Source organism: Ornithodoros turicata, chromosome 1 (genome assembly GCF_037126465.1).
Source record: "Ornithodoros turicata isolate Travis chromosome 1, ASM3712646v1, whole genome shotgun sequence".
In the NCBI taxonomy this organism is placed as follows: domain Eukaryota; kingdom Metazoa; phylum Arthropoda; class Arachnida; order Ixodida; family Argasidae; genus Ornithodoros; species Ornithodoros turicata.
Window position 1 is genome coordinate 5,649,740 of NC_088201.1, and position 22,012 is coordinate 5,671,751.

General features: G+C 47.5%; 2 protein-coding genes across 2 annotated transcripts in view; both read right to left on the reverse strand.

Moving 5' to 3' along the window:
* The window catches only part of LOC135377377 (homeobox protein slou-like), a 13,780-nt gene extending 12,423 nt beyond the window's left edge, over nucleotides 1-1,357 (reverse strand). The window contains exon 1 of the mRNA XM_064609739.1: nucleotides 939-1,357. Coding sequence (XP_064465809.1) covers nucleotides 939-1,272 — 334 coding nt within the window. The 5' untranslated portion in view covers nucleotides 1,273-1,357. The remainder of the gene's footprint in view (nucleotides 1-938) is intronic.
* On the reverse strand, nucleotides 1,334-20,683 carry LOC135377376 (alpha-L-iduronidase-like). The gene is made up of 8 exons (XM_064609738.1): nucleotides 20,551-20,683; nucleotides 16,139-16,320; nucleotides 15,739-15,831; nucleotides 12,501-12,703; nucleotides 12,343-12,443; nucleotides 11,247-11,600; nucleotides 2,028-2,539; nucleotides 1,334-1,453 (listed from the first exon to the last, which is right to left on the reverse strand). Exons 1-8 carry the CDS (start codon nucleotides 20,640-20,642, stop codon nucleotides 1,365-1,367), a joined length of 1,626 nt encoding a protein of 541 aa, XP_064465808.1. The 5' UTR covers nucleotides 20,643-20,683; the 3' UTR covers nucleotides 1,334-1,364.
* Nucleotides 20,684-22,012: the final 1,329 nt, after the last annotated feature.

The following is a 22,012-nucleotide window of genomic DNA, read 5'->3' on the forward strand; positions in this document are numbered from 1 at the left end:
GAAGCCTACGAAAAAAATTGTGGTTACCATTCACTGCGTAATAAAATAAACACGGCCACGGAAACTTTCGTCTTCATGTGTTTCCTATATGCGCAATACCGATGGATGGAGGTGAAAGTTTGCGTGGTCATATTTATTTTGTTACACAGTGCTAGGTAACCACAATCGTTTCGTAGGTTCCTCTAGCATAAATTATTCATTTTGAGGCAGAGAAAGTCTTTTCGTGGTAGAGGTATAGCATCAAGGAGGTATCACTTTTTGCACGAAACTGTTACTGACCTTTTATAGCATACACCCTATAGTTGTAAAGTGAGAATGCGATTCGGGGAAAAATCGACCTGGCGCCAGATGTCTGGTATAAACGGGCTTTCGGAGCAAAAAGAAAACAAGAAAAGTCAGATTTGAGAATCCCAACATTTATACTGTGGAGGTTGCTTCCTCTTTTGAGTCATACAACATCATCACAGAAAACAGACTATAAATTCGAAATGGAGCGCACCTGACTGCTATACGAGCGAAATTTCGCAACTTACACAGAGGTTCGTGCCATATTTCTTGTCTCCAGTATATGTACTCGTAATTAGCTGCCAGAGGAATACTAAGACGCGTGACACCACCTTCGCCAAAACAGAAATGTCCGTTGAACAAAACACGACCATGTGATCCACATTCGATGTATCGGGTTTGAAAATCATTGACAGGAGAGTGAAAACCCCCCCGTGACACTATTTCATCCTGATCCTAAACATAAGAACTTGGATAGTAAACGCAGCAACAATATGACAAACATTGAGTGCATCACTCGTGCGTCGTGGAAACCTATAGCAGCGTCTACGAAACAGCACTTCCAGAAGCAACGCGGCTTATACGGTTGGCTTTGAGAAGACGTGTCCCCGACTGGGGGCTGGGTTGGGGGGGGGGGGGGGAGGTCGACTCACCGTTCGCGGTCAAGGGTGGCTGGCTCTCCTCCTCGTGCAACCAGCGGCACTTTGCTCCCGTGAACTTTTCAGGGTCCAGGATGTCGTCCACGGAGAACGGGGTGTGCTGGGGCGCCTTGGGCGAGGCCCGGGAGGCCGGGCTGGGCGTCCGCGGCGGCGCGACCGGCTGCATGGCACTGCGGTCTGGACGCCGAGCGAGGGCGAGCACGTGAAATTTCGGGGCGGTACCTCGAAGGTGGAGTCGTACACCACGTGACCCGCCCTGGGCGATCGATGCGCAATGGGGCGTAGCCATTTTTCGGCCGGGGAGAAGGGCTCCACAATGGAGCGCCATTGTGGGCGCACGTGACGCAGCGCACCCTAATTGAAGGGCGTTCGCAAACAGAACATGCAAATGCCCGGGGTCGGACTCTTTATTGGAAGCGATCAGAGCAGTTTGTATCGTAGCGGCGTCGAGATGGGGCCGCGATCGCCTCGGAGGCTTCGGGTGCCGACGTACAGAAGACCAGCACAACCTGGGAGGAAAAAAAAAAAAAAAGAAAAGAAAGAAAGACACGGCTATGAGACCATCCAAGAGAGGACGGGTTCATTGACTTCATGTGAAGGGTCGTTAATGGCACCGCTGGGTTTCTTTCTTTTTTTTTTTTTTCAAAAAATTTGGGAGTAGTAAGTTACAGTAATTTTGTATGTATGACGGTGGTGGTGGTCGCGGTTAAAGGCTATTTCGTGTTCCTGTTATACACAGACGAGCGGCTAGCAATTGATTACAAAGGGAGCCAAAGGGATACTCCAGTACAAGCAAGACACGTATAACGTATTCGAACAAGGTCGAACGTAAAATTCGATTTGCGTGTACAGTAAACCCTCGTTATTATGACCATGGTCGTTCCCGAAAATTTTGGTCATAACGCGGAATTGTCGTATAAACGGGGGGGATTTGCAGAGGTTTCACTGCATTGTTCCCCAGGAGTATGGTCGTAAAGCGCGTGTGTCAGATTATCGGGGGTCATATTAACGAGGGTTCACTGTATACGTTTAATCCCATCCGTTATCCTACTGAAAGGCCGAGACCAGAGAAATCACTCTTACCCCGACCAAGAACCTCGCAGTCGATGAAGAAGACCGGAAACATAACGGGACCCCCAAGCTTGACCCGAGGGACGCCATCATCCGGCGCAAAGAGCACGTCGTACTCGAGGCACGGCTGTGCTGGACCGGGCGTCCAGAACAGGATCCCCCTGCCTGGTGCCACGACGTGGACTCGGAGACCACGCGGGACGGGTCCTAGGGGATGTTCCGCTGAACAGCCGACCAGAAGCGCCGCCGACGGCGATGGTAACGTCAAGGAAGGTGCAGTCAAGACGTCCTTGCGAGGTTCCTGAGCGTTTCGCATCTGCGCCAGTTGGGACCGAGTCGGGTACGGCGGGCAGCCTTGACGCAGCCAGAGCGCGTAAGGGTTTGTCGCTTCGCCATTGTCAAGGTGGAAGGCCGTCCACGTGATGCCCAGGGGAGACGGCTGAAGGTGTACGGAAACTCGTGCACCGTGACCAGGTTCCCAGGTCGACTCGTTGCTCAAAACGACCAGGACAGCAAAAGCTCCCCTGCGCGTGTGGACAGTGTTTACGTGCATCAGCCTCACAGACGTTGTTGGTTGGGCATTGAGACACGCGCGTCCATACAGAAACAAAAATAGGAGCTTCTTCTATAGACTGAGTTGACGGATGTGACACCTGGCCCTAAGCTGTGCAAAAGATCGGTCACTGGCAACTTGCACCAGAGGGGGTAAATCGGCACCCGGACGTGACGTCACGGCAAGTATCTCCGCCAGTGAGGCTGCCGCGAGAGAGTGACGTGTTTACGAGAACCAATAGGAAATGCGAGGCTCTTGCTCCTCGCGGAAGCCAGAGCTTCAACTGTCTCTATCTCCCCAACCACGACAAGTAACAAAAAACTAAAAAAAAAACAGAAATCATAGATAGAGGCAGTTGAAGCTTTGGCGTCAGGAAAGAAAGAGTCTCAACATTTCCCATTGGTTCACGTGCTATGCTTTCCGTGACGTCACCGTCGCATGAATTTCGGTATTTGCGGTGCCGATTTTCTTGGAATGTAGGTTCGAATCGACGCAAGAGACCGTCTTTGACGTTTGTAACTTGGGGGCCAAGCGTCACAACCCATTTAACGCGGACGGGCCGGGAGCGCCTTAAAGCGATCTTCTCCGTATAGCAGCACGGCACTGCAAAGAAGACGTCTCGCTCTCGTCCGTTCTCTCGGCGTCTGAGCCGCTCATTTCTCCGTAGTTAAACGTAATTAATTGGTGCATAGATCCGATAATTCATAACTAATACGGTAGGAGTGGGATAAAGGGACGTTATCTTCGTCGTTGCCTTTTGAGTACCATATACTCTGAACGGCGGTGCCTTTCGAGGAATTAGACTCTGACTTACTTCTGGACGTGGTGAAGAATTGATTAAAGCCATTCGTGATCTCTCACATCTTAGGTAAAGTAGTGAGAGTTTACTGGCGATATATTATGCCGTTTGCGACCTATCAACGCAACGCTTGAAAACGCTATACACTGCAGCTCCTAATCATATTGTCTCACGCGATGTAAAGCCCCAAACTGCCCGCAAAACTATCCAAATCTTCCAGTAGCCAAGCGAAGGGAAACCTAACTGTACGGACTACCCAGAGAGGCATTAACGTTTTTCGCTTGTTCCTTCAAGTTTATAAATCATGAAATGTATACAGTGAACCCTCGTTAATATGACCCCCGATAATCTGACATACGCGGTTTACGGCCATACTCCTGGGGAACAATGCAGTGAAACCTCTGCAGATCCCCCCGTTAATATGACAATTCCGCATTATGACCAAAATTTTCGGGAACGACCATGGTCATAATAACGAGGGTTTACTGTAGAAACTACAGATCACCTTAGGAGCTGATTCCTCCCGGAACTTGGTGAAAATATAATTTCAATTTCTAAACGGATGGAGGGAGAGCAAAAGGCCGGTCAGGCTTGACAAAGGTTCCTCCACCTGGAGAGTACAGTGAACCCTCGTTAATATGACCCCCGATAATCTGACACACGCGGTTTACGGCCATACTCCTGGGGAACAATGCAGTGAAACCTCTGCAGAGCCCCCGTTAATATGACAATTCCGCATTATGACCAAAATTTTCGGGAACGACCATGGTCATAATAACGAGGGGTTCATTGTATAGGCAATACCCTTCAGGCTTCAATAGGCTCCTCATAATGAAGAGTATAGACAATTGCTTTTAGAGCAGCGCGTTGGTGAGCTGAATTTGACCAAGTAATTTCGTCACGATGAGAGGCCGAAACACTAGCTGATTTTAAGGCGGGCTCATGCGGTGTAGGTTAACATTCGCTTCCGAAGAGAGTTGGCAGCACCGTCGCAAAATTGTTTTCTTCGCTTTGCTTTCCTGCCGCACTTTAAGGAAGTAATGTAGTCGGCGCCAGCATGCAGAACATGCTAGCAAACGACAAAGCCATTATTTTCGTTCGCAAGGATCTGGAAAACTGCAGTAAGCTTGTCAGTTTTTTTTTAATTGCAATCAATTACCCGACTGTTACTGTAGGGAATCACATCATTTTGGCCCAAATATCGCGGGCGGTTGCTGTTGACAGCAGAGAAACTGATGTTCTGAGGCTGGAACAACATAGAAGGGACAGATACAAACAAAGCCTCAAATTGCCTAAGAAATCAACGATGAAAGATGAAAGTCATGTTAGCTTAGCTCAATTGGTAGAGCCCTGGACCGGTAATCCAGAAGATGTGGGTTCGATCCCTACAGCTGGCTAACCTTTTTAGTCACTTTCATCTTTCACTGTTGACAGCAGTGTATAGTGAGGCAAAAATATCGACATTTTCTATATCGATAAATATCAACGTCGTGATAAAATCGATTAAACTACCGATATTTTTAAAAGAAATTCTCGATATCTCGATGTTTGAAAAGCTGTCTCGCCATATACTTGAGCAATTCAAAAAAGGTGTCCTTGTTTTATTTTCTTTCACGCGTATTACCGGTGAGGCACGTGATGACGATGGGGATGGAAGTAATGGCAGGATCGGCTCGTGGTGGTGGTGATAGGGCTTGCCGTTGTCGGCCTCACGTATGTGGGCAACGTCACGACTCACGCCCTGGGGGAATGTGCGTCCTGGGCCGACTTCTAAGGGAACTGTGCCGACATATGTCTGAAAGCGTCTGAGGAAAAACCAGGAAAAACCCCAGACAGCACAGCCGGCACCGGGATTCGAACCCGGGTACCTCCCAGTCCCGACGTGACATGGCCAGCACGCTAACCACTGAGCGGCTCGCTGTTGGCGGTGGCGACGAACAACGTGTATTACGAGGACCAATGAGGATACGTCCTCAATTATCGTCTCGGAAATATTGGAGAATAAATTGTGCAAGAATTTAGGTGAGTGTGGGGGATGTCGCCCTCTTCGGATCCGCACCAACTTGCCTCCTCTTTCTTTGTTCTTCGAGGAGTGGATGTCTGCGCAGACGGAGCCACGCAAGTAACAGAAAATCCTCGGTTTCGACTGCAGTGTACGTTGCACGCTCGGTGAACTCGTCCTGCACAATCCAATGCGCCGTTCGGCACGAAATGCAGCTCGGACGAGCCACGGACTTTTAGAAACCGACAAAGTTTTCCCCTAACGCGCATCACATTTTTACTGGAAATATCGGCATTATGTCGCAAAACCAAATTAAGAGGTAGAGAGGGGGAAAAAGTCTTCAAGTTTGGTTAATAAACTCGTTGACCCGCTCCTTTTTTCATATCCTGTCACTGCGCAGAAGCCGCCCAATTACTAATATTTCTATCAGTATAGGTGGGGCAAGAGGAGACAGAAATTTGCAATTGAATAAGGTGGGGCAAGATGAGACAGAAATTTGCAATTGAATATGGAATTTTCATTTTTCATGTTCAAAAAAAAAAAAAGCTAGTCATAGGCACATTCCGAGAGGTCTACAGCTTCTGATCTGTAAATCAGAACGGATGTAGCCGGTTCTAAAATAAACACGGAACAAAAAAAAATTCAAAAATGCAGATTGTCTCATCTTGCCCCAACCCTCGGGGCAAGACGAGACATCGGGTGGGGCAAGATGAGACACGCCGTGGTAATGAACTATACAAATTAGTTTTTGCAATCCAAGCACCTTCACAGCCCCCTTGAGCACATCGCCCACATGACGTGCAATAAAACCACACGGAACCCGATGCTATTTTCCTCCATCGTCCTTCGCAAACAAGGCACCGCCGCCAGTCTGATGTGTCGCTGGTCGCTCGCTTTTGAGTGCGCTTCGGCTTTGCTGGGAATATCCGAGGAAACAGGAAACTTTGTTGGGAAATACTAGGCAATATGCAAAAAAAAGAAATATCTCAGGAACAAGCATAAAGCGACCTAATAATTGACTTAGCAGTTTCTCAATTACATTAAATTTAAATCGCATTAAACTTAAATTACATTAAATTGTCGCGTCATGCCCCGTGCACATCATCGGATTCATTATTTTTTCTGTTAAACACCGGGTAACCAAGAATGCCCAAATTTTGCATATATAAAGATGAATGAATAAAGGAATAGGGTGTGGACTTAGATTGGCAGAATAATCCTGCGAGACACTACTGCACAGCTGACACGAAAAAGGAGTACAGAAAATCGCGCCTTTTTAACGGGTCTTTACATTCAAGGCAGAAGCAACAGTTTTCTCTCTCTCTCTCTCTTCAACGCAAACACCAATCCGGATAATACTCATGCGCAATAAAGCGGACATGCAGAGCCACCTATGAGTAAAGGTTCAAGCGCACGCAGCAACGCGTCTCTGCGAGAGGCGGCGTGGAACCCAAGTGTCGCGTCTTGCCCCCGTGTCTCATCTTGCCCCATCTTACCCTATATATCGATATCTGTATCGATGTAATATCGATATCTATATCGATGTGAATACCGATATTTGTTTACCGATAAATATTGATATTTCAAAATTATCGATAATATCGCGGGCATAAAATATCGATAAGAATATCGATATCGTTCCATCCTTACAGCAGTGACGATGAGCCTGAGGGGAAGCGAATTTGGTCGCGACCATGGCTGCTGCACCGCAAGCGTCTCGGTTGTTATGAGAATTTGATGCGCGAGCTTGCACTGGAAGATCGCAACAATAACAACAACAACAAATAAATTAATGATAATGAATAGGGAAATTCGCCACATAAGGTGCGGCCCACTACCCCAAGGCACAATGGGGCAGGATGAGATGTGTCCTGATGATGAGGTGATGAACGATGCTAAATAAGGTCGATATAGTCAGTGAAGTCAGTATAAGACATCAGAACGGCATGCAAAACTACAGCACACGAAAGCACACGCACAGCACACAGGTACGCAGGCACATGGTAGAGAGGAGACCAGTGTCCCGGAGAAAAATCTTGAAATACTCAAGAGCTTGGCGATGGTCGATCTGGTTAGACCAAGGGCCGAGGATGGTTGCCAATGTGAATGGGGCGGCCGTGATCGACTGCAGGCGACACTGTAGAGCTGCTCTTAGGGGAGGTGTAAAGATAGCAGTCGAGGAGCATATGCTTGGTATCCGCCAAAACAGCACAGCGAGAGCAGAGCATGGAGTTGGACCGGCCGATCAGATGCTTGAAATGGGGGGTGAATGCAACCCAGAGACCCGGTTCGGGTTCAGGCATATTGGTTTGGTTCAGGTTTGGCTCCGATGAACCGAAATTATCAGCTTGAACCGGTTCAGGTATATCAGTTCGGGTTCGGCTCAGAGACAACCCCCCCCACACACACACACACACACACAAAAAAAAAACGGGCAGCGGTCACCTTTACTTTTTTAGGTCCCGGTTTAACCGGTTCATCAGCAGTAATTTTGCTACATCAAAGCGAGCATCTCCGTACACGGTTGTAAGAGAAAGGTGCGAGATAACCATTTCAAGTGAAAAAATCATTCATGAAAGCAGGTGAAAACACGAGACAAGTAATAAACACCTTTGTTATTTACCCGATAATTTACTGTATTGTACTCTCGTGGTCGTCTGCTGAAAACGAAAAGCGAAGTGCTGGAAGCCTTTAGGCAGAACCCGGTCAGGGCCCTCTTTTGCTAAAAAAAAAACAAAAAAAAAAAACTGGCGCTGCAGTCAAACTTGTATTCGTACAAAAATCGTACAAAAAATAAATAAAGAAACGAAAAATAAAACGTCGGTCGGTAGTACAATTATTTCACCTCTGAACCGATTCCCGAACCGGTAACCGTATCACGTTTTTCCGGTTCAGTTCCGGTTCGGTTCAGGACAAGCAAAAAAATTGTTCTGGTTCGGTTCGGTTCGGTTCGGGTTCGACAGAAAATAACGTTTTTTTTTTCTCAGGTTTTCCGGTTCGGGTTCAGTTCTGGTTCCGATCCCTGCTGCAAATAGCCCCGAAACTTCGCATAAACGTTAGTCCTGTAGGGAACTAACGGTTATGACAATGCGTCTAATCCGGGTAGAATTACTTCCTTTTTTTTTTCTCCTATAGTTAAAGAACCGGTCTCGGTGGCTCAGTTGGTAGCGTGTTCGCCTTCTGATCCCGAGATCGCGGGTTCGAACCCGGCCGAGGACGCCAGCAACTTGGTGGCAGGGTACAAGTTGCTTAGACACGCCGTCTTCCGCGAGGGACGTTAAATACGGGGTGCCGTGTGATGGGCTTTCATCGCACGTTAAAGAACCCTCAGGTGGGCAAAAGCAATCCACAGACCGACCGCTGTGGCGTCGCTCATGATCTCAGTTGTCTCGCGACGTAAACACCCAATTATATTATATAGTTAAAGAGTGACTTTTTCGGGTTAAATGCCTTTCTCAGATTCGGGGGTAAAAATCGGGCGCTATTTTTAAATCTGTAATTCGGGGAGAAATCGGGCGATAATTGCGCCTTCGGGTGTTATCGGGTGTTTTTGTTTCTCCTCTCGTCTATTAAGTCCTTTCCTAATGTCTATCTCTCTCTCTCTCTCTCTCTCTCTCTCTCTCTCTCTCTCTCTTTTTTTTTTTTTTTTTGCGAGATCGTGATCTTCCAGCGGCAATCCCCGAAGGCATAGACAGTGTTGACACACATGGGTGTATTGCTGGGAACGTAAGTGACCCATTCTTACACGCGTTACACGTGGCGACCTTTGTTCGTCTTCAGTGGAAACGTCACTCGAGGATTTCATGGTGACTGGAATTCGGGGACAAATCGGGTTTAACCCGAATTGGTCGGAGGTCAGTTCGGGGGGTAATAACCGGGCGGAATCGGGTTTAACCCGAAAAAGTCACTCCCTACCTATAGTGCGCGGAACCCAAAGGAGGAGCTCGCTGCGCACTCATTTTCGTTTGACTCAACCATACTGCAGCCAATGAAATCTTCCTTGCCTCCTAAAGTCGTCCTGGAGCTTTAATTTGTGAAACATCCCCCAGGTTTCGTGGACGTCCTTTCTCGGCCACGGCGAGAGCACGAGACTCAAAACAACAACAAAGAGAGAGAGAGAGAGAAATCTAAGCGATTTATTTCAAGCGCATTAATATCCCGAGGTGCTTTGAGCCTCCAGGAAAAATGATCACACATGAAATGCGTACGTTCGGCTCTCAGGATAACGAGCAGCACTTCACCCAACGGCAGGCATATACGGAGGCAACTTCAATCTGAAACCTTAAAATTGTCCACGAGACTACTTCTTCTTTTTTTTTTTTTTTCAACTCCGTATATTATTGGTGAAACCTGGTATGAAAACCCCGTATTTTAAACGTCGTACAGTAATACCGATACTCATATAGGATAATTGGTACTTTCTGGACCCCCCCCTGCCATCGAAATGAACCCCCAAAAGACACGCGTGACCCGGAAAGAACACAATGCGCAACAGACAAGGAAAACATAACATAACGAGGACTCCTCGCAAAACATGCAATCGGCAGCTGCAAATCATGCTAGCCGCGTGCACTGGCCGATACGGGAGCAAAGCCTATTACTTCAGTGAATGATATCTTACTCCCTGTCACCTCTCCGTCCCCCCCCCCCCCCGCCCCTCCTTCCTTCGGGCTGTTTACTCTGAAAATGGGGGGCGTCTCTTCCCTATAATCCTCCTTTTATTCCATTCTCCCCGTCGTCTTTAGTGAAGCTCCAATTATAGGGAGCTCGCAGCGACAATCAAGATCAATTTATTCAATCAAATCCCCATCATCGGGGAAGAAAGAGTTGCAGCATTTTTTGGGGAAAAAAAAGCATTGAGGCAGCTAAACGGCGCTGTTTAGTGTGCAGTGACGTCACAGGGCTCGTTTCTATTTACTTGCAATGAGCGCGAAACGAGGAAAGCTTCAATCTAACTAGACGAAATTGTGGGGTGTTTGAGATGATCTGCGGAAAGTTACCGTGCTGGCTTGGATTGGCTATATATTGGCTGGAATATATGTGCTTGGCTTGGATTGGCTATATATTGGCTTATAGCTTTCATATGAAAGCTGCTGTAAATCGTGGTTTTACGTCGCCAGACTAATATAATCGTGAGCAACGCCGCGGTGTTCGGTCTGTGGATTAATTTTACCCACTGGAGGGTTCTTTAACGTGCGCTCAAATATAGGCACACAGTATTTAACGTTCCTCGCGGAAGTTGGCGTGTCTAAACCACGAACTACTAGATTATAACGACCATGTCGTAGGCACCCCTTCCCAGCGCCGCATTTTTGGAAGGTAGCGGTGGCGCTTCTCATCGTCCCAGTTATTGCTTCCTGAACTTCTACAATACACTGTACTTCAGCTTACCTTAGTATTTCTGTACAAGCGGTGGATATCCCACAGATGTTTCATTCTGAGGTTGATTATCATCATCATTCTACGCGTTTTCATAGGAGCTATCGCTGTCGTCTGCTACGGTAGTCGTACGTGCGCTTCTGAGCGTTCAGAATTCAAATTTCCATCGTCCAATCGTGGCGTGCCGATGAGCAGCGCCCCTGGCGGATCGTGCGGACGGGCTCCTCATAGGGGTTGCTGATTGTGACATGGTCGTTATAATCTAGTATAGGTCGTGGTCTAAACACAACTTCTACCCTGCCACCACGTTGCTGGCGTCCTCGGCCGGGTTTGAACCCGCGATCTTGGGATCAATACAGGAGGACACGCTGCCAAGTGATATACCGACGCCTGTGTGAGCTATTTACATTTCAAAAAAAAAAAAAAAGAATCATAACGGATACAGTTTGAGCATAGATATTCGTATTGACACGGGCGAGCATTAATATCCCAACTCACGTTCGATGACGCGTAGCAATCACGTCCAGGTGCCCACTTGAAGAGGATCCTGAGAGGTGCGTCCTCAAAAGGACAGGTCCAAGGTTGCCCAGAAGTCCCAGGACGGCGTGAACAGGTTTGCGAACGAGCACGGAGTGCACGGGATCGCTGTGGTTGAGCTGGAACCTGGCAGCCAGCGTCCTCTGGGTGAATTGATGGGGCGGGTAACTGAGAAACCCATTGTCACTGCTCATTGTCGCGCACGACGAAGCGTTCTTCATCTTGAGTGCTACTAGACGTGCCAGCATCGCGGCGTAGGTCGCATCTGCTCGCCAGGCCTCTGGACGCGACCAGCTCACCAGGGGGTCCGCTTCGCTACAGAACAGATAGTGTTTCTGAAAAGCGAACGATACTGAGAAAAAAAAAAAAAACATTAATCTTCTAGGAATCCATTGAGCAATAACAAAGTCTTTCACCGAAGACGTCTTTGGCATATTTAATTTTGAGTTGCGCAGTGATCGTTTACTGCGAGTAATGGCGAATTCGGGTGGTCATTTCGGAGCAACTTTTTTTGCCAGATCTCGAGCAGTCATGTTCGCTTGGTCAAAATGAAGCAAATCTTGCATGTTCGCGTGGCGCTTTCCGAGCGCTCGGAATTTGCTAGCTAGCACTTTTTTTGCCCGGTCTCAAAACGATCGAGCAGCAGATTGCTCAACTGTATCCGGTGTCGTCACATCCGCACTGCAACGGTGGCGAGTGCCCTCACTGGCCCGCATGTTGAAATCACGTGGTTTAGCAGACGACAGAACGCGAAGACTTGCGACCGCGACGCCCCTAGCGTGATCCAAGTACCTAAAACCGCTAGATTCCTAGCAATCATGTTCGGGTGGCAACGGTCACGTGATCACGGTCACGGTGGCTCGGTCGCCGACCTAGCAATTTCCGAGTGCTCGGCCGTTTTGCTACGAAATGACCACCCGAATTCGCTATAACTTTCGTCGAAACGACGAACTGTGCTGCAGCAGACGACCGTCGCTGCATCACTTTATAGCAGACGACACTGAGAGCGGAAGTATCAACGTGAAGGCTTTGTGTACGTAGGTGGCGTTCCACCTACTCATTAATGCACTTCTTTCTTCCGAGGCTGGGGAATCTGTTGAGAACGGTACCCAATGCTGCTGCTTCGTCTTTCACGATGTCAGACACAGAAGCATTGCCCTGCGAAGACGCAGCATGAATAAAGGCGATGTTTCACTTCCTCTGTGGCTCACCTACCTTCTGATGGATCGAGATGAAGTCTAACCGCACCCCGCGCTCCCCCGTCAAGTAGTTCCTACCTCGTACGCAGTGGCCAAGTAGACCACGAGACAAGGGTGCGCGTCGACTGGGTGCCAGGTTTTCGGCCGGACCCCCCAGCTTAAGCCTTGTGCTCACCGCCCGAAGACCTTCAGAACAGGCGTCATAGTAATGGCGAAACCCTGGAAGGCATTGGTGTTGGCTCTCCGCTTTCTCTAGCCGCGGTTACATTTATACGACAAAAGGGCGTCGTATAGGGTTTATTCACATGACGTCATCCGCGGCAGACCGCCACTGTCGCTAGCACGCAGATGTGCTGCATTCGGCCGCCATATTTTAGGTCCCACACAAGCCGTTTACACATATCGTACTCACCGTATATTTGCTGTTTCAAAGTTATTGCGCTGTGTGATTTATAGCGTATCCAAGTAATTTCCATGTTTCCGAAGTTAATAGTCATCCAAAAAGCATATGGCAGCGAAAGAAGGCGGGAACATAACTTCGAGGGACCTATCACTGTAAACTGAAAAACACCCTTATGGGTGTAAATGGCTTGTCCTATAACTGATACCTCTTTTTACACCATATGGTCTTAGAACACCCTTTTCAGAGGGTGTATTCTGTGTAAGACACCCTTTGAAAGGGTGCTTTTCCTTGAAAATGCTTTCTTTTGCACCCTTTAAACACTCTTCTAGAAGGGTGTAAAGTTGTTAAACACCCTCCTAAAAGGGTGTTTAAAGGGTGCAAAAGAAGGCATTTTCAAGGAAAAGCACCCTTTCAAAGGGTGTCTTACACAGAATACACCCTCTGAAAAGGGTGTTCTAAGACCATATGGTGTAAAAAGAGGTGTCAGTTATAGGACAAGCCATTTACACCCATAAGGGTGTTTTTCAGTTTACAGTGTACAGTATGGCGGCGAGCTGACGTCAGTGAATAAACCCTATAGAGTTATCGCACTTCCTCCCACCCATCCCGACCGGTGGATTGGTTGACGTGGCCCTGTCGGAGAGGATTTGTTGCGATAAGTCGATACGATACGCTTTTATCGCATTCATGTAAACGCAGCTCAGCCGTCGTGTAGATATCGGCCGTATCGACGTCTATAGGCCTGGCAAACGTGGTAGCTCACTATATTAGTTCCTAGCGAAATGGCTTTGATTGGCATTAAGGCTGGCTTTCTATCCGACGCAAAGTTTCGTCAGTCGCCACCACATTCCGCCGCGCTTCGCCGTCGTCACTTGATCATACACTCTAAGAAGAAAAAAAAGAGTAATTTTACTGCTTTTGGGGAGTAAATGCATTGCCACAAAAAAATAGTCCCTTTTGGGAGTAAATGCACGGGAGTGGAGACTGCATTTCACGCTCTGTTCTAAGAGTCTCAGGAACAAAATTCGTGTGCATGTATGAAAATACTTCGAATCAAACAGCCAACAGTGATATGTCGAGTGATATAAAATCTTACGACTTTCATAGGGCACAATTTGCGATGAAAGAAGCGCTAACTGTTTCTTACTCTGCAGGAGTGGAAAATTGCTAACTTGGCTCAGTAATACAGCCTTGTGGCATCAATTTGACCAAGAGCACATATTTACGTAGACTGTTGCATTCGGAAGACCATTTGTGAAGTTCAGTGACAATTTACAGTCTTGGGGAGTAAATGTCGGGGTTAGGGGACCAAAATGGGGAGTAATTGCAGTCTAGGGAACTGCAATTACTACACATTTTACTCCTTTTTTTTCTTAGAGTGTAGTCCGCGATGATATAGAGCGGAGCGAAGAGAAGCGACGGCACGATATCATTTGATGTATTCGTACCACTTTATTTCTCAATGCGTCCCCCGCCTTTGCCTGACCTGCCCCGAACACTTCTTGCATTCGTCAGTTCATGAGAAGAAACATCGTTGCTTCAACAGCAATGAACGTGTTTACGACGACATGGAAGGTATACACAGAGCACGGCACAGAACAGAGCACACGGTTTTGAAGTTCGTACTTTTTCTGCACCACTTCCATTTTCCTTTTTTTTTCCTTTTTTGTCTCCGTTATCCACCCAACGTGTTACAGAGACGTGCTCTATACTCGTTGGACGATGGCTCTGGCGATGTCGCGCGCCATGTTTTATTTCATAGCGCCGGGCTATAAACTGCGCAATAGACCATTTTAGAAAAGCAAGCGCCACCTGTGGCACGCAAGGACCAGAGGCGGAGGTAGAAGAAGAACAACAACATTCCCGGTGTGCGCAGCAGCAGCGGCAGCCGGGGAACCGAAGCAGACGACAGAGCAGTGTCCCCCTAAGTTCCCATGCTGCTTTGCGCCGCGCGCATCTTCTTAAAATCGTCTATTCCTTCCCAGTTCCGTCGAACTGTAAACCAGCCTTTATTACAACCTTTAGCGTACTTAGCGTACAAAATTATACCGCTTATGACATTCTCATGCAGATTTGATAGCTAAAGTGCGGTATTTCTTCCGTTCCGTAAAATATCCAACTGCACGACAGGCATGCAAACTTACGTCAATTATGTATGGGGTGCTAAGATTGAGTGACTGATTGATTGATTGAAAAATAACAATACGGAGATGTGAGACCCAACAAAGTCGGGGTCAGGTGCTAGAGAAATCGGTCAACAGTCTAGTAAATTACGAAAAATTCGAAACCGCTTTGCCCCACTTGGTTGAGCTGTCGGAGCTCACGCATTAAAATGCGAAACTCCGGAAGGCATATTGACTTCAAGCGAAGTAACAACAAAAGTGTATGCTATATGCGTCGAAATTTTGTAACAGTAACAGTGTCGAAAGACACTGTTACTGTATGCATTCACGCAGGGCCGTCTCAAGGCAAGCACGGAGCTCAGTGCTATGGAACGATGCGCGACCTGATATCAAAATGATGGAAGCACAAAAAACTGCGTCATGGTCAGAGTGGCGTTTGCGCCAGAAAAAAACAAACCATCAGCGACAACGGCAACAAAAATGGTAGAGCGGTCTGTGGTATAATGGATAGCGCGTTGGACTCGTGCTTTGGAGGCTCTATGTTTTCGGCTTTAATCAGTGATGTTCGCCCGCGTGGCGCGGGGCCCGAAAGAATCGGGCCTTCTTTTGATCTAGAAGCCGTTGGGCATGCGTCTGCGGTACGATGAAACCCAAGTGAGAACATCGTCAGCTTCAAAGGCTGAGCCCGATTCCTGCGGGAAGTCTCAAGCAGCCTCAGCGGCGTATACCTGGAAGAGTGAAGTTGGCTCCGTATCCCCGATGATCAGGTTCGTTCCAAGACTCAAAATTCCACCGAGCCACATATTCTTCTCCATATCGGTCTGAAAAGGCACAGCGCCGTTGTTGCAAGTTATCTACAGTGTTCTCCAAGATCTGTATACACGTGTTTTCTTTCTTTCTTTCTTTTCTTTTTTTCTGACAACGGGAAAAATAAATAGGGAATATGCTGGAGAAAAGGGCGAAGAAAGGCAGAAGGAATGGAAAAAAAAATGGATGGTCAAGGAAGATCTCTCCAAACTTAGCTCATTTTACTTCGGGAGGTCCGTGCTATTATTGACAAACTGCAACTGAGGCATACCGAAACGCTGTATGATGCTATACGTGAAATGTATATCTTCAGATGCATACCGACGTAGTGTGAGGCAAGTGCGGTGACCATGGCTTTCCAGCGCAGCACATCCTCGCGTTTCTCAAAGTTGACAGCCTCTCCGAAGGGATTGCCCATCAACTCGAAGCCCGGATGCAAGCCCAAAGTGTGCAGACGGTCAAGTAGCTCGTCCAGCAGCGTGAAGTTGAATGTTCCAGCTGCACTGTAACCCATACATAACTGTCACAGCAGAACTCAGCTTGGCTTGGAGCCACGCAGTGATACGCCTTAGCAAACCATGTCAAGAAAAGACGCGGCGTGCCGTATCGCGAAAAAGTCACGTAAGCGAAATCATTAAGCTCTGAAAAAGAAGCGCGAGAAATCTTGTACAAGCGTGCTCATAACTGCGCCTCAATAAAACCTCGTGCTCAAAACCGACACCGAAAGTGTGAATGGCGTAACTTTTGATGCAAGTAACCCGTTAATAATTTGGTGCTAGCACAACATAAGCGCAAAGTACACTCTAAAAATGGTGACACTTTTGTGACGCGTTGCAAGCGTCACTTTTTTGCAAAAAAGTGACGCTTTGCTCAAGTGTCACTTCCAGATGCTTTTTGTTCCTTTTTGCTTTTTGAAGCATGTGTCACGAGAGCTCCCACAACAAGTGTCACAAAAAACGTCGCACGCTCTAAACACAGAGCTCATCGCATAGCACGCCGACGGCTACCATTGTACAGATCGATGTCTTCATCACTGTCGGTTTGTTGAAAACGCGAGGGTAAGCCATTTCGGGACACTTATCATCACTGTGTCCCAAAGTGTCCCATAAAGTGTCCCCAAAAGGCCTGCGCCTCCTGTTTTCAGCTAACCAACAGTGATAAATGCATCATTCTGTACCATGGTTGGCCTTCGCCGTGCTATGCGGTGAAGCTCTGTTTTTAGAGCGTGCGACGTTTTTTTGTGACACTTGTTGTGGGAGCTCTCGTGACACATGCTTCAAAAAGCAAAAAGGAACAAAAAGCGTCTGGAAGTGACACTTGAGCAAAGCGTCACCTTTTTGCAAAAAAGTGACGCTTGCAACGCGTCACAAAAGTGTCGCCATTTTTAGAGTGTAATCGCCGACTCCGTGTAACAGAGGACGTCATATATACCCGGTAGCTGCAGCAGCACCCAGCACTCTACTTTGATCGGGTCGCTTTAGCTCAACGTAGCAGAAAGTAGAAGGTCTCATGGGATGACCTCTTTCATTTCGGAGCGCTTCCTTTTTTCCCCGCTAGCAGTCGCTGCTGTTTGTTCGTCGGGGATAAATTTCCAAACACGTGATTAAATTGAATGTCAATATTATGTCTCGGAAACGGGAAGCGTATTACACTGTTGACATAGGGGTTGCTACTCTACCCCGAACGATCAATGGACTGCCGCCGGCTGACTCAAGCGATCATCGTCTGCCATGGAGGATCATTTCTCCAAGTGGCTCTGAAAGAGATTTGACAAATTGAAAGTGGCTCCGGTCAGAGGGTGGACTCCGTTAACTTCTCCTGTCGTATAGTTTGTAAACGGAATGCCGAAAAAACAATAACGCAACAATAATCAACAAAAGAGTAAAGCGTGGTTATGGGGGGTAACGTTCAGGGAAGGGTAATGGTAACGGAAACAGAAACGGTATGTCAAACTTCTTTACAACGAAACTCAGGGGACAGCAAAAAAAAATCGCAGTAAAGGTATTTTCGTTAAAAAAGGATGTCTATTATTGGACCCATAGGCTCCAGCGGGACCGCAAAAAAAAAATTGCTGTAGTGGTATTTTCGTTAAAAAGGATGTCTATTATTGGACCCATAGGCTCCAGCGGGACCGCAAAAAAAAATTTGCTGTAGTGGTATTTTCGTTAAAAAGGTGTTCGCTATAAAGGAGTTTGACTGTATTACTGAAATTGGAGATGGTAACGGAAACGGAAACGCATACCACGGTCCTCCATTATACCGGAAACAAAACGAATTTATCGTCCGGTATTGAATTCGGGTAATGGCTTATCCTGTTGTGCGATGGCATTTGAGTGACTTTTCATTTTTTGTTTTTTGGTATTTTGATGATACTCCATTCCCTGTAATGCTCTAAATACTACACGAGAGCATGGAAAGAAAGCGCAAATTGGATCGCGAGGGTGCATCCCTCACTTACCTCGCCCCAGTCCTCATAACTCCATGACATCAACACATGACTATACTCCACCATAGCACGAGGATGCCAGCCTATGATTTTTAGTTACTTGTTTTGTACTTTTTTTTCTTTTCACTGTGGCCATGGCAGTATTATTTACTATTGAGAGCGTCTGCTTATGAATGCGACATTGGATGAAAGTTACGCCCATCTTGAGTTGCTGGACTCCGAGTGACTGAAGACTCAAAACATGTTCCTATATATATATAGGTCGAGGGAAGTACAAAAGTCAAACGGCCACGAAGTTTTACAGTTGTGGAAGGAAAAAGGCGCGGACAACAGATTTTAGGGAAGTTAGAAACACTAGTTCATTTAATGGGCAGAAATTAAATGAACTAGTGTTTCTAACTTCCCTAAAATCTGTTGTCCGCGTCTTTTTCCTTCCACAACTATAATATATATATATATATATAATCTTGTAAGATGTGCGAGTCCCAACGACGTAAAGTTACTTGCGTAGTGTGTACGCGTGACACCGAAGCAGCACTTGGGCAAAACAAGATGCTGACACAGAGCCGGACGGGCTGTCCTCCCGCAGCTCTGTAACAACCGTTCCATTACCGGAAACAGTAACGGAAACGAAACGGAAACGAGATTGAAAGCCCGGTATCAGAAACGGATAACGGAAACGAAAATATAGCAGTAACGAAAATGGAAACGGTAACCAAAATACGTCCGGTATCCTTCCCTGGTAACGTTTCCGTGAGATCGAGGAAGCGTAAAGACGTTGACAAATGAGGCTCGCTGAAAGCGAGCGAATAATGTGGACCCGGTTCGGTGGACCATTCTCTATACGGCCGCGCACTCCGTGTTCAGTTCAACAATACTGATCAGTGCTATAGGAGCCATACATGCCAGAGCCTAGCCTATACCCCTGCTCGCTATCCACTAAAACTGATTCGCGGCGCCATTTGAGAGGGATTCGGAAAAGTGTGTGTCGACCACAACATCGACTACACAGAACGCAGCTTTGTTCGAGAGCTCTCGTTTAATCAGATAAGGGTTCACCCCTCTCTGCTTGTGAACCACTATTGATGGAGAAGACAAGAACAAGCGGAAGTCATCCATTGCAAGGAGGCGCTGTGGCGCCATTATCCACATTTTAGACACACGTTTATTGTACGGACCAATCGAACGAACTCCACCGAACCGACCACATTTTTACAGTGGCAAGCCGTGAATGCGGTCGTATACATAAGAGAAAGTTTCGTATACACTGAAGCAAGAAAAGTGTTGCATAGCGCAGCAAAATCTACAGGGTGTCCAAAGCTAATACCCCTGTCACACGGGCATTTTCGATCCTGCTCGACCGAACCTGCTTGAACCCAATGCAGATCGGATGGTGCTACACGGCCGCTTCCAAGCAGGATCGAACTTTGATCCTGCTTCACTCAAGACAGTTCCCATAACAGGATTGAGAATTTCAAGACGGCTCGACGGACGCCATTGCATCCTCGACCCCGGTGAACTGTCATAACTTAAGACGGACATGCGCGCGAAGCTACAAATGATGCTTACATCGGTATACGATAAATTACCACTAATATCGCTGTTATATAGGAAACGCGAAATTAATGAGTTCCGTTTATTCATTTGCACAGGTCAACCATTCAATGCGCATTGAAAGTGGCCGTGTAGCAGCGTCAAAACTCGAGCGTGCTCGGGAAGTTCGATGCAGATCGAATTCGAGAAGGATTGAAATGCCCGTGTGACAGGGGTATAACATGCACAGCGCGAATGAAACCGACTGAATGTTGTTATATAGCCCCCGGTCGTGTATTTCAGCGGGTTAAAGAGAACGGCAGCTAAAACATAAATACGTTACAGTGCACCGCGATAGTACTGCAGCATGGCACGTGCTATGATGTCGTATGGATAGGTGACAAGCTTTAGCTTATTTAGAGCATATCTGTCAGGGGTGCACCGAGGGGTAGGCAAAAGGGAAGACTGAAAGAGGGAGGGGTGCGCACCCCCCGTTGCTCTACGATCCGGGTAGACCCGCAGAATTACACACCATGCGAGCATCCATCAGTAGTGCTCCCTGTACCACGGTAAGCGCAGGGATGGTTGGCAGAGTTACCCCATGATATCTGTCCAGGAAATCCCGCAGTGCCCTTTAAGAGGCCACCCCCCAGAGACAATTGCGAAACCGAAAAAAATTAGGGTTGACTTGCTGGCCCGCCCCCAACTTCGGCAGTGGTCCTTCCTTCCGTGATCAAAATGAAATGCTACATACTTGGCAGTAACAAGGTCCAGAAGCCAATGCATGCGGACTTGCTGAAGACCGCGACCGGGAATGGAAGCCATATAGATGAGGTTTTGATGCATGGCATCACCCAAGAAGAATTCCGGATCACGATGAGGTTCAGGGGGGCTGCGAGAAAGAGACTCTGTAACGCCTGTAACGACTCTCATATGTGGGCATGTCGTCTCATGTCATGTCATGTCGTCTCATATGTGGGCATGTCGGAAGGTTCCTGCAAAGCCGGCAATGCAGGAACCTACCGATGGGATGTTTACTAGTCGTACCAGAAACCCGTACTCTTCCAAAAGGGCTTGACGATACGAATTGTTTGCGTCGCGTCGACGATCAGCTCATAGTTGTCCCACTGGGCCGGTCCATTCATTTGACTCTGCTTCCGGAGGTAGGCCAGGTCGGATGTCAAGCAAACCGCAGAACACACGGTCACTTGGACCAGCAAGACAGATACCCACAGAGCCATGACGCTGTTTGGAGCACACTCCGCGTACCGATAACGTGCGCGTCCAGTTAGATAACGGGTTGCATTGCGATAGCGCATTCAGGGTTGCCTAGTTGTTTGTCCATCGAGATCAGCTGGAGATACCAGAAAGAAAAAGACGGGATGAAGCAGACCGAGTGTTTTCCTTCACTCTCGACCGTTCACATGCAGGGTTGCCATTGCATCTGTCGGCGGTGCGCTATTTGTCCCACGATCTATATACAAGTCGTGGTCCACCCATTCAACAAAACACACTCGCTATCCACGCCGACCCTATCTGTTTCTGTATCGCGGAGGTCATGTCCGTGTTCTGCCTCCCAGCAAACCATTAATATCCCTGCGACATCCCTGCACGACCGCGAACGTCCTGAATATCCGAACATCCATGAGATATGCACAGGATATCCCAGAGCGGCATTTGCATTGTTGTTTTACTCACTAAACAACAGATGTCCCACGTACGTCTACAGAACATCGCGGTCTGGATATTTGGATTCCCATGTATAAATGCAGCTTGCAAGTCCCATTTGTAGCATTTGTAGAGTATCCAAGAGACCAGGATGTGTGCACTCATTGAACGTCTCAGAGACGTCACAACGATGTAGTCTAGAGACATTCTGATGTGTGGGACGTTTATGAAATCTGAGTAGTGCTTTCCGCTCGAGCATTTCAAGCGTTTCAAAGGACCAAACGCCGTCACGCTTTCTTACATGATGCGTAACAGCGTATTTTGGTATACCTTGGGTATGTGGTCACATCAGGTTGTATTTCTCCTTTCTTTTTCACCATTTCCATATTGGATACACACGCACTTTGATTCTTCCCCAAGGACACAATGATCTCGTCTGGTTATCCCAGGGACGTTCCCTTGGGACAGGAATAACATCCCTTGGGACATCCCCGTATGGTTCTCAGTCTGTTAGAAAATCGTTAAAATGCAACGCCCTCGGGTCATCC

Excerpts from the sequence above, each read along its gene's own strand:
- LOC135377376 (XM_064609738.1), bottom strand. The coding sequence starts at position 20,642 with ATGCATCAAAACCTCATCTATATGGCTTCCATTCCCGGTCGCGGTCTT. Across the intron at positions 12,444-12,500 it reads TCATCTCGATCCATCAGAAG|GGCAATGCTTCTGTGTCTGA; the intron begins GTAGGTGAGCCA and ends GCGTCTTCGCAG. Across the intron at positions 1,454-2,027 it reads CTGCGAGGTTCTTGGTCGGG|GTTGTGCTGGTCTTCTGTAC; the intron begins GTAAGAGTGATT and ends TTTTCCTCCCAG.